Source organism: Myotis myotis, unplaced genomic scaffold (assembly GCF_014108235.1).
Source record: "Myotis myotis isolate mMyoMyo1 unplaced genomic scaffold, mMyoMyo1.p scaffold_m19_p_3, whole genome shotgun sequence".
In the NCBI taxonomy this organism is placed as follows: Eukaryota; Metazoa; Chordata; class Mammalia; order Chiroptera; family Vespertilionidae; genus Myotis; species Myotis myotis.
Window position 1 is genome coordinate 210567360 of NW_023416335.1, and position 12097 is coordinate 210579456.

General features: G+C 53.5%; 1 protein-coding gene across 2 annotated transcripts in view; it reads right to left on the bottom strand.

Annotated features, from left to right (window-relative positions):
• Positions 1 to 6686, bottom strand: part of ARFGAP3 (ADP ribosylation factor GTPase activating protein 3) — a 47291-nt gene extending 40605 nt beyond the window's left edge. For both annotated transcript variants that reach the window (XM_036297786.1, XM_036297785.1), the window contains exons 1-2: positions 6530 to 6686; positions 1319 to 1437 (exon numbers count right to left, since the gene is read on the bottom strand). In XM_036297786.1, coding sequence (XP_036153679.1) covers positions 1319 to 1437; positions 6530 to 6598 — 188 coding nt within the window. In that variant the 5' untranslated portion in view covers positions 6599 to 6686. The remainder of the gene's footprint in view (positions 1 to 1318; positions 1438 to 6529) is intronic.
• Positions 6687 to 12097: the final 5411 nt, after the last annotated feature.

Below are 12097 nucleotides of genomic sequence, written 5' to 3' on the forward strand. Positions count from 1 at the left end.
ACTTCCGAGCCCTGAGTTCTACTGGAATCTTTTTATTATTTCTTTTTTAAAAATATATGTGTTTATTGATTTCAGAGAGGAAAGGAGAGGGAGAGAGAGAGAGAGAGAGAGAGAGAGAGAAACATCAATGATGAGAGAGAATCATTGATTGGCTGCCTCCTGCACACTCCTACTGGGGATCAAGCCCACAACCCAGGCATGTACCCTTGACCGGAATCGAACCTGGGACCCTTCAGTCTGCAGGCCGACGTTCTATCCACTGAGCCAAACCAGCTATGGCTATTTTTATTATTTCCTATATTCTTCTGTTTCTTCTACCTCACACCAGGGCACTTGCCACCTCCCACTGGACTGTGGGGCTGTGTGTGTCCAGAGGGGGCGCCTTTCTCTCTTGCACACCAAAGCCCCAGCCAGGCTACTTCCATACCGTGTGAGTGGAAGACAGGAACTTGTCAGAAGGAGCCAATGCAGCCCAAAACTTTAGATGAAAAGAGAAGAAGATGTTCATAGTATAAGCATTTGAAACTGCCACAAAAATTCAAACAAAAACCATCACTCAGGCTTTGTGGTTCAGCGGCCTGGGAGCCAGAGCTGTAGGATTGTGCTGGAACCCTGACATTAGCTCTCCACCTGACGGGGTATAGGGTGGACCCACGGGGAGTGCCTCAGCGGGCCCCTCTACGGGAGGCCATCTGTATCCCTCCCTTAGCGGACAGTGTGTGTGTACCTGGTGCACACAAAGCGGGCGTGTCCGGAGCCCACAGACCAGCAGCCTAGTGGGCAAGCCCATTAGTTACCAGGTGGATCTCAGCAAGCAAGGACAGGATGCAAAAAGTTCCCTAGACAGGGGCCAAGAGGCATTGGCGATCTCAAGAAGAGTCTAGAAGGGCAGTAAGTGGCAAAACCCTGCGCAGGAAATGGCCCCGTGGACGGAGGTGACGGCAGAGATGAGGTGTGCACAGCCCAGCGCAGGCAGGTCTGAGAGCGCCCCCAGGTGGTCGGAAGCCTGGCTCCGGGGGAGAGCACGGGTTTCTAACTGCTGTTGTCAGAAGATCATAAGGGAAAGGAGATGCTGCCTCAAGCCCTCCATCCTGATGGTCCGTGCCACAGCCTCATGCCTCCGACACAGCTCGATGTCACAGAAACTAAACAGAAACCAGCTCACTTGCCCAGTTTACTTAGTTATATCACTTAAATCACCATAACTCATAACCAACCTCTCATTTTACTTGATGTCAAAGGAAAAGTAATGGAAAAAGGGGAAAGAGCTCCATGTGACGCTGCACCCTCCCACCCCAACGGGGACAGATTCACTTACCGAATGAAACTCAAGTGGACCCCAAGTGACCGGTGTGACCCCGAGCAGTCGATGCAAAGAAACACCCCATAGGTTATGCTTGCCCAGCTGGGGTTTTTGGCGCCACAATCAAAACACACCTGAGAGAAAATGTGAAAAGTCGACTATTAATTACTTTATATTGGCCAAGTGAGCCCTCCCACAGGGCACAATATATGAGTTAGCTGGAAAACTGCTTAACTTTTACAATTTAAACTGGGGAATAGAAACTATCTCACCTAGATTTTTAAAACCTGAAATTTGACCCTGGCCAGGTAGCTAAGGCGGTTAGAACCCAATATGCCCAGGTTGTGGGGTCACCCTCCAGTCAGGGCACATGCAAGAATCAGCCAATGAACGCATAACCACGTGGAACAAGAAGTCGATCTCTCTCGCTCTCTCACTCCCTAAGGTTAATAAACTAAAAACCTCAAATTTCTATTTCTTTCATTATTATTTTAATTATATGTTAATAGAATTATATCACTACAACACATGAATTATATATTATATAATTCTGAGTCTATTATAACACTCTGCAGTACGGGAAGCGAAGAGAACTCAGGTGTGTATCTCAAACATCACCTGTCCGTGAAGCATTCACAGGTCCTACCGAGCAGGTAAATGAACACGGCACGGAGGCCCTGCGGGGAACACTCAGGCCGCACTGCCCCGGACAGCGGCCTGTACCGGATGGCAGGTGTTGTGCACACGTCTCTCCTCGGCCGGAGGAGAGCGTGGGGGCCAGACTCCAAGGTGCCCAGTGAGCCCCCCGCTGGTGTTCACTCCCTGGGGAAGCCCACCCTCACTTGCCCAGGGTGGTCTGTGCGAGGTTATAAAAGACGCCATGACTTCCCTTCTCTCTCTTGCCCTCGCTCTTGGATCACTGGCTCTGGGGGAAGCCAGCTGCCGCGTCTTAAGGACCCTCGGGCAGCCCAGGGGAGAGGCTCAAGTGGGGAGGAACGGAGGCCGAGTCCCACAGCCAGTGCACAGTGGGCCGGCGGAGCACTGCGTGACGCTCTTGGGGGTGAAAACCCCAGCTTTCAGGTGACCGCGGCCGCAGGAGACCCCAGCCTTCCTTCCTCAACACTGACTGACGCCAAACATTCATCTGATAACAGAAGGGTAAAAGTACTTTAAAATATGCAGTGTTTGTCATGGAAATTAACACAATTAAAGTCAGAACTACAGGACAGTAACATTCCACAAATGGAATTGTTTTAAATTTTTTTCCCCCAGAAAAAAGCACCCACACTTTAGATACACTTTATAGGCAGAGCCACCTATGTGAAGATTGTCCCAACTATCCTATCCTATATAATAAAACCATAATATGCAAATTGACGAACAGGGAAAGAATGGTTGCTATGATACGCGCTGACCACCAAGAGGCAGACTCTCAACGCAGGAGCTGCCCTCTGGTGGTCAGTGCACTCCCACAGGGGGTGTGCGGCTCAGCCAGAAGCCAGGCTCACAGCTGGTGAGCGAAGCAGAGGTGGTGGGTGCCTCTCCCACCACCTCCGCTACAGGCAGGTGGTAAGGAGCGAGGGGTCCCGGCCTGAGAGAGCCCTGGACTGCGCGAGAGGGGTCCTGAACTGCGAGAGAGCACAGGCCAGGCTGAGGGACCCCCACCCCCCAGGGCATGAATGTTGTGCATCAGGCCTCTAGTAATCATAAAAAAGACCTGGCATCTGGCCTTTTGAGGGCAATACAAGAACAAAAACATGAGTGGGTTTTCCAAAGCCCCTCAGGGCAGACTCACATTCAGCACGCATGAATTGTGGGGATGGGGAGGGATGCAATTGACATGAAAGGTACCAGGCACTCACTCCAATGGCACTGGTACCAGACAGGGGGCAGGCACTGGGGTATTAAAAAGTAGATGGCATCACTGGTTCCACAGACACTTGCTGAGCTCCTACTCATTGCCAGGCTCGTGATGGCCTTAGGGAGAGAAGGGCATGGAAATTCAGAAATCATGTGGTAAAAGCTTTTAGAGTAAGGCATCCCTTTCCATGGGACTCGTCGTGCCAAAGGTGCTGTCCCTCTACGAGAGGCCATTTGTATCCCTCACTCACTCAACGGACAGTGTGCATGTACCTGGTGCAAAGTGGGCGTGTCCGGAGCCCACGGACTAGCAGTCTAGTGGGCAAGCCCATTAGTTACCAGGTTGGATCTCAGCAAGCAAGGACAGGATGCAAAAAGTTCCCTAGACAGGGGCCAAGAGGCTGGCTCCGGGGGAGAGCACGGGTTTCTAACTAGGTGACTTCAGCGTCCTCCTGCCCCCGCCCCCCAACCTGAGACGAGGGGTTGCTAGAATGCAGCTCCACGAGGGGGGCCCAGTCTGTCTTATCAGCTGGGCTGAGCACCGGCCTGGCACAAAGTGGCCTAAACGCAAACACAGGTATTGGGGCAGTTTGGAGGGTGGAAGGCAAGGCGTTGGGAGTGGGACCTGAGGGCCTGGCAGTCGGGAGGCAGTTGGAAATACAAGTCCGGTTCTCACAATGCCGCCGTGGTGGCCCGGCTGGAGCCCGAGCCTGTGCTTTGAGAACAGGGGTTGTGCTGGGTCTTGATATGCGGTCAGAGCTGAGACCTGATTTCCAAGCAGAAGATCAGCTGTTACGGTGATGACAAAGAAATAGTTTTGACTAACCACTTGCTCTGCCTAATGATGAGAACAGTCGCTAAAGAAATAATGGCTAATGCTGAGTGTTTACTCCTGCCAGGCACTGCCGCTGGCCAACTGAGCTCCACAACAACCTGGGAAGGTGCTGCTGTGGCCCTCGGGCCCTTCCAGGGCGGGTGTCATCGGCGCAGTCCCACAGGCCCGCACTCAGCCGGCTGTGGGTGGTCAGGGCTCTGCTGTCTCATCTCAAAATTCTTAATACTTTCAAACGAGGGCCCCGCATTCTCATTCCGCGTTCCCCAGAATTAGGTAGCGCGGCTTTGATCCCCCCCCATTTTAGAGAAAATGAAGGAGTGAGGAAGTATCACAGCTAAGAAATGCCACCTCGGGGCCTGGGCCCGCGGTCTGCACGGACCATCCGCTCCCTGAGGCAGGAGCCGCTTTTGTGAGGGAGCCAGTGCCCCTCACTGCTCCGGACCGTGCCCAGCACACGCAGGTGCTCGGTGGATATTTGTTGAATGAGTCACTCAAACAATCAATGAAAAAACAAGGAACAGTGAAGCTTCAGGAAGGAGTTCACAAACGAGGAAACTGACCCTTGAGTTAAAACCTGGGGTCCACACAGAGGGGAGGAAACTGGATACCACATGCTGAAAGTAAACCGAGTTGTTTTTCTGTCTCGTGTATCTCAGAGCTGCTCTTTAGAACCTGTTTTGAAAATGCTTATTGTCACCCAACTCATCCACTAGTTAAAACTAGTTTTCATCTTTGTTTAGGAAACTGTTACTAACGATCAGATAAAAAGTCTTCATCGAGAAGTGTAGCAGGCGCTGTGGAACATTGCCAGGAAGTATTTTTGCTCAGCGCTTTTATTAGTCCTACCACAGACTAGAAAGTGTCCCCTAGGTGTGTTGTTCATAATAAAAATAACGAAAACAGCTGGCACGTGTTGAAGACTAGTGATTGCAGGTACTGCTCCGAAGGCTTTTCTGGGATGTTCTCGCTTAATCCTCACAATAACCCCTGAGTTAGATCATGTCCGGTTCCAGATGAGGAAAATAAAGCACAAATAAGTGACCAAGTGGCCTGCCCGAGGCGACAGTTAGAAAGCGGCAGGTCCGCACAACCACGCACAGGTGTGCCCGGGCGTGTCCCTCCACGTGCCTCCTGGCAGAAAGGCACTGACGTCCTCTTTTAAAAGGGCACCTTCCCTTGGATGAATTCCATCAAAGAGAACCATGTTCTGTTTCTGAGGGACAGCAGACCAAAACACACAGCTTCCACCCTGCCGACTGCAGACCCCAGTGCTGTCTGGATGCACAGGGACCCACTCCTGATTAACAGGTGACTCTCAACTGGAACATCCAGGGGAACAGCCGAGAAGCTGGCACTGGAGGCTTCCTCCTCCTGACTTCCCTTCCTCAGACGTCGCTTTAATAAATCGTTTCCTTTCTTGATCCTGGAATGGCTGTAGAATTATGAGCTCCCCTCCACCATCGAGACGTAAAAGAAGACATCTAACTACTGTAAAACTCAGGAACTCCCTGTGCCATCAGGTCGTGGTTCATGGCCATGCTCCTTAACAGCTGTTTACGTGGGAGGTGACCATGGGGCCCCGCAGGACAGTCACAGGAGGAGAGGAGAGAGTCCACGCTGACGGGACAGCCCTTTGCACTCTCCAGGTGCCACTCGGACCTGTGAGCCGGACCTGTGATCCCCGAAGAGGGAGTCACCGCAGCCCAATGCGTCATCACACCTCCAGCCGGTCTCCAAAAGTTGTAAAGTCTCCAAAAGTTGTAAGGGGCCCGGGGGCCGGGAGGGGGCAGCCTCCGGAGGTGGGAAAAGGAACCCCCCTCTCCAGGGAGACGCAAAGGGAAGGGAGGGGAGCGTCTGTGTTGGGGTTTCTTAGAAAGAGGAGCGAGCTGGGAGCCACGCACAGGCCTGGGCAGCTCCATCAGACCGGAGCGCGGCAGCTGCCGTCCGGGACCCAGGGAGGCAGAGGGGCTCCCACAGGCGCCCCCAGGAACCTGAAGGGTCCGTTCGAGGGTGGGGAGGGGGCGAGCGAGCTCCCCTCAACGCCCAGGGCTACCAGCGGGGGTTCTGACCCAGTGACGCGTCCCAGCCGCGTCCCAGGTGGCCTGCGGGCCCGCCCCACTCCCAGGAGCGCGGGGTACCCTCCCGGCCCGCTCCGGGACCCCCAAGCTCGTCCCGGCTCTCGGGAACTCAGTGTCCACTCGGCCGCCCGCGTCCCCGTGCAGGCTCCTCCGCCCGGTGTCAGGAACCCATGTGTCCGCCCCCGGCCCCTAGGACTCCCCGCCCCCAGGACCCCCGGCGGCCCGCCCCGCCCGCGGCCTCGGTGCCCCTTCCCCGCTCCTCCCTCGCCGAGGCTGGGGGGCGGCGCGCGGTTCGGGGACCCAGGAGAGGCCCAGCTGCCACGGCCGCAAGTGCGACGTGTCACAGGCCGGGCCGGCTCCTCCTCCCGCGGCCGCGGACACTGGCGTCGCAGGGGCCGCCCGCGGGGTCGGGCAGGGATGCCGAGCCGGCCGAACGCGCCAGGCGGCCGTTACCTTGTTGGTGGGCACCGAGCGGAGGCGCTTGAGGATGGCCAGGATGTCCTGCTTGCTGGGGTCCCCCATCGTCGCCGGAAAACCGAGGCGCGGCTGCCCCAGCCGAAGGGGAAGGGCTGATCTGGAGCGGTTGCCGCCTCCCGGAGCCAGACTACGGCCCAGGGGGCGGGGCTGCGCGTGACGGCCCAGGCCCCGCCCCAGGCCCCGCCCCCAACGGAGCGCACGCGCCGCTGTCCTCTAAGGCCCGGCTTAGCTGTACCGCTGGCCCCGCCCACCCAGGCCCCGCCCACCGACGCTACACGCGCATGCGCAGGAGGCTCGCGCGCCTTTTCCAGGTCCTCTTTCGTCATCGGCGCCTGGCAGTGGGGCGGTGACCCTGGGCCTGGGTGTGGGTGGGGTTCGGCCTTCGGAGCCCCGCCATTCCGGCGGGTGGGTTGCCATTTCTGGAACGGGCTGCTGCTTTCTGGGCCAAGATCCTCTCACCTCGTCCCGTGAGAGCGGCAGAGCCGGTCACTCCAGGTGGCAAAGGAGGGAACTTGAGGGGGAGGGGCCTACCCGCCGTTTCCGGCGCCCGGGAGAGGGGACTCGAGTCCAGACGCCCGGTTTTCGTTAGTCCCCTAACTTTCTGCGCTGGGTGGGAGCTTTCTACACGGAAAGTGACTTTCTTAAAGTGTCAGTTTGGGTGTCAGGTCAGGGAGAGAGAACAGCCCTCACGAGGCAGGATGGCTCCGTCAGACGGGTGAGAACAGGCAAGAAGCGCGCCATCCCGCCGCCTCCCGGCTGCATCCGCTTGGCCCACATCGCCAGCTGGGAAGGTTTGACGGCGGACAACGTCGCCTCTTCTGCACCAGGAAGTGTCGCCTGCGGTTGGCTGGCGCGGGGAAAGAGGAGAGATTTTGGAGTCAAATGCAACACGTTGGCGCCGAGTGCATGCAGCCGCCTCCCTCCGATCCCGGGTCCGGGCGTTGCATCTGTTCCAGGGCGAGGCAAGGACTCGGTGCTGAGCTGCAGGAGAGCAGCTCCCGGGAAAGCCTGGCGGCGGGCTTCTGTTCTTGGGCCTGGATGGCGCCCCTCACCTGCCCGGCTGGACACCCCAGGGGACGCTGGGGGCTGGCCCGGAACAGGCTGGAACCTCCCCCAGGAGGGGCGTCGTTGCCGCTGGGACAGGCCCGCGCTATATTTTCGCAGGCAGCTGTGACTCTTGGAAAAGTCTTCTTTGTATTGAGTCAAAATAGATACCCCTGTGTTTTGTGTCTGGCGATACTAGTCTGGCTTTAAACAGAACACCTGGCATGTTCACAAGAAACAGTCCTGTCCTTTCTGTTGGGCATGATGGTCCCACTTACCGCGTGGAGCTGAAATCTTACCAAGTTATGTATCAGATTAGGGCGGGCCTGTGTACTCAGCTCTCCAACACAGATCCCTGAGAAGGAAAACAGGGCGATGCAGTGTAGACGTGTCTGCACTAATAGGCAGGCATAAGCGAAGGGGCAAATACCATTGTTGTCTTTTAGCTCATCTGCTTCAGTGTTCTTCGGAGCACTCATTACCCCCTGATACTATAATAGGTAAATATATCTGCCTCCCTTCGGTTGGATATACATTTCATGAGATCAGACCCGTTCGGTCTCCCTCCCTGCCCCCGGCATCTAGAACAATGCCAGGCATGTAGTATGCGCTCAGTGAAGATTTTTGGTGTGGGCTTAGAATGTATAAGCACAAAGGTCCTCAGTCACTGCCAACATCATAAGGAGGAAAGGCTGATGGTCTACAAAACCATACCTTCTCTTGGGCCTCCTCAGAGAGCTGAGGTTGCAAAGCAACCAAGCAAACAATTCCTCGAGACGGGACTCTCCAAAAAGAGATGGAACGTAGAACCCCCTCACCTTTGGCAGAGCACGGAGAAAGAAGTGGCTGCCATTCAAGTGGGCGCAAGGAAATCACCTAAAATTTTAACGAATTCTTAAAGGCCAGATGTGAGCTAGCATGTCAGTTTGGCGGAGCTGGGGGCCTCAGATACGAAGGGACTTGCATTCACTCACAAGCTCTTTTCCATGAACCTCCACCGGAATTCTTTCTTCACAAGACAGATGGAGACAGAACGAGTGGAGAAAAACCCCTGTGGGGCAGGCATGCACCTGTTGGGGGACAGGCGCAAACCCCCACCCACTCGCCTTCTCTCCTGGAAAGCAAAAGCGGCAAACTCTCTCTCCCTCAGGGTGTCCACAAAGATGCTTTTCTGCCAGGAAAGGAAGAGACAAACTCCAGTAATACCAAATCCACAGGAGGAGAGGAATCCTCTAACTTTAAAGGGGTTAACACAGTGTCATGGCTGCAGGGGGAAGGTCAGAAGTGAAATCCCTCTATTGCTGGGGGTGAGGGGGACGTCAGGAAACACTTTGGGCTCAGATTTAATCCATACCCAACAGAGGTTTGCTACCACTGGAAGAGAGAGGAAAGTCCCAACCAAGGTCAATCAGACACCACACAGAGGTTTGCTGTCACCAGGAGGCGGGCAGACATGTTGAGAAAGCCCCACCTCAAGCCCCAGACCCACAAGACCTGAGACTGAGGCTGGACCAGGTCCACAGAGAACCTCCACCTACACGTCCACGAGCCTGGCACTAGGTAAGCAGCAGCAGCAGTCTGCCACAGGAGGCGGGACAAGCACGGCAGTAGACGACTCTGGTCCCCAGCCCACACGCTAAGCACAAGGTTCCCCCAGCCACCGCTACAGGAGCTTTAACCCTAAGGTCACTGGAGATAAAGAGAACAATGACAAAACCAGCCTGGACTGCTACCTGTGTTATCAGTCCCTACACTAGTGAGCTGACAGAAGCGTGCCATTTTCAAGGGTGACTACTGCTAACTTCAGTCTCTAGTCCTCTCTGTTGGGATGATGGGGCAGTTGTGTGTCTTGACTGTGGTAGTGGTTACACAACCGTCTGCATGAAAACTTGTAGAACTGTACATGCAATGCAGTGCCCTTTGCTGTGTGTAAATTATACCTGCAAAAACGAGAAAAGAAGTGGGAGAAAGCCAATGCTCAGCGTCTTCGGGGTCAGGAGAAAATGCTTGTGATTAAATGTTAAGAGGAGAAGCAGGATACTAAACTGCAGTAACAACATGACCCCAACTTCGTAAAACACAGACACATTGATGACAACGACCACAAAATGCGTGCCCATGGGTGTGAAGAGGAAAAAAGACAAGAAAAACTAGTCCCCCAGAATGTCAGCAGTGTTACCTCTGGAAGGCAGCACCATGGGTGACTTTAAAGTTTTTCTGAATACTTTTCTTAGTTTCTAAATATTCATCTGAATTTTTGTTCCTTTTACAATTGAGGGGCCTGGCTATCTTGACTCCAAAGTGGCCAGTGAGCCGCCCACAGTTTGCTTGCAGCCCTTGTCGCTTTGGTGACCGAATGCCCTTGAGCTCAGGGCTTTTTACCTTCATGTCTCTTGGCTGGGCACTCAGGTTTCTGGGACTGTGGTCGCGGCATCAGCTGCCAAACTGTATCCTTTGCTCATCGGAGTTTTAGCCCATTGGCAGCTGGTGTTAGTTATCCTTTGCTCAAAAAGAGTGATGCCCTCCCTGTAGTTCCTGTGTCATCTGCTCCTTCCGCTCTCTATTTCCCAGTCCTTTCCACAAAGGATTTGAAGAAGCTTAAACCAATATGCCATCAATATATGATGGTTTGACTTAAAATTTTTCAAGTTTCTGACTTCATGATGGTGTGAAAGTGATAGGTACTCAGTAGAAACTGGCTGGGCTAAGTTGTAATGTTCAGTAGATTAGGTGTATGAAATGCATTTTCTTTTTTTAACTTCTATGTAACTTTTTTCTATTACATTCAATATATTAGTTTCAGGTGTACAGCGTAATGGTTAGACAATCATATAATTTACAATAAATGCATCATTGACTTAGGACACTTTCAACTTGCGATGGGTTTTATCAGGACGGAACCCCATCCTAAGTCAAGGAGCATATGTAATCTGAGTCTCATTGATTGGCCCGAAATTGATTTCATTTTTTCCTTTTAGTTTGGGCTGGAGAGACAGGTTGCTAGTCAGTGGGGGAGACAGACATACCAGCAGCTTCGAGGGAGCAGGGAGAGCGCTGTGATGAGGTGCCCAGAGCACGGAGGAGGGCTCAGGTCAGGCAGCTCCAGTCCTGGTAGGCATCACTTAAAGAGCACCACTGGGAGCAGGCACCTCCTTGTCCTCTGAGGCCTGTGCCCTCATCGCCCAACAGCGCAGCCTAGTGGGCAGGCCCTGCCTCTGAATCTAGATAAGCTGTGTGGTAGCTGTCACACCTACACCTTCAGCAAGTTACCTAACTTCTCTGTGCCTCAGCTTCCTCGTCTATGAAAATAGGAATAATAGCCCTGACCTGTATGTTCAGTGGTTAGAGAATCAACCCAAGCACAGAAGGGTCAAGGGTTTGATTCCTGGTCAAGGGAATGTACCTGGGTTGCAGGTTCCATCCTCAGCCCTGATCAGAGTGCCTGTGGGAGGCAACCAATTGATGTGTCTCTCACATTGATGTTTCTCTCTCTCTCTCTCTCTCTCTCTCCCCCCACTCCTCCCTCCCTCCCACTTTCTCCAAAAATTAAATAAATGGGGAAAAAGTATACTTGGATGAGGATTAATAACAAAAATAGGAGTAATAATATTTACCTAGTTCATGGGACTGCTGTGAGGATTGAACAAGTTAATAAATGTTAGAGTTTAGAACAGGGCCTGTCACCAAGTGAAATACAAATGCTTACCGCTATTATTCCCATTTTATAGATGAGCAAACCAAGCAAGTACGCTGAAGGTCACACGGCTACTTAAGGTCACACAGTTGGCGCCAAGTGCAAGTGAAGGAAATACGAGCTCGCAGTCCATGCTCTCAATTATTGGCTCCATTTTTACGCCTTTGTAAAACTCATTAACTTTTAGCGAAGAGACAAAACGTTTTGTCCGATTTTGGTGTGGAAAATCCAGCCTTCTTGCATACAGTTTCATACATGGCTGAGTCTATGACTTGGAGGCAGCATTCATGCTATTCCTGGTTGGGGAAGATGTGGCGCCTCACCTGGGGTCTGCACACTTTGGTTATCATCAGCTCGAGTTGGGATGGTGTTGGGGTTGAGGTGACCTTCATAACAAGCACTTTTATACCCTTGACCTCAGTTGGTCATGAACAGGGGAAGACAGGAATCATTTTCCAGATGAGGAAACTGAAGGTCAGGGAGATGAAGGGACTTGCCTGAGTACAGGCACCTCATCAGTGACACAAGGTGCCCTTCTGACCCTGGTGGGACACCTCTCTGTAGCTGCCACCAACTCTCCCTGGTCATCTGAACAAATCAAGGAGCACGTAGATGGCTGGCATTTGGGTACCTCTGACTTGCTATTTGGATCAGTGGTTCTCAAAGTGTGGTCCTGGGTCAACATCTCCTGGGGACTTGTTAGATTACAGCCTAGTGACTCAGAAACGCTGGGATGGGCCTAGCAAGCGGGGCTGTAACAGGCCCTCCGGGCGTTTAAGAACCAGTGGTTTAGACAATGGCACCTG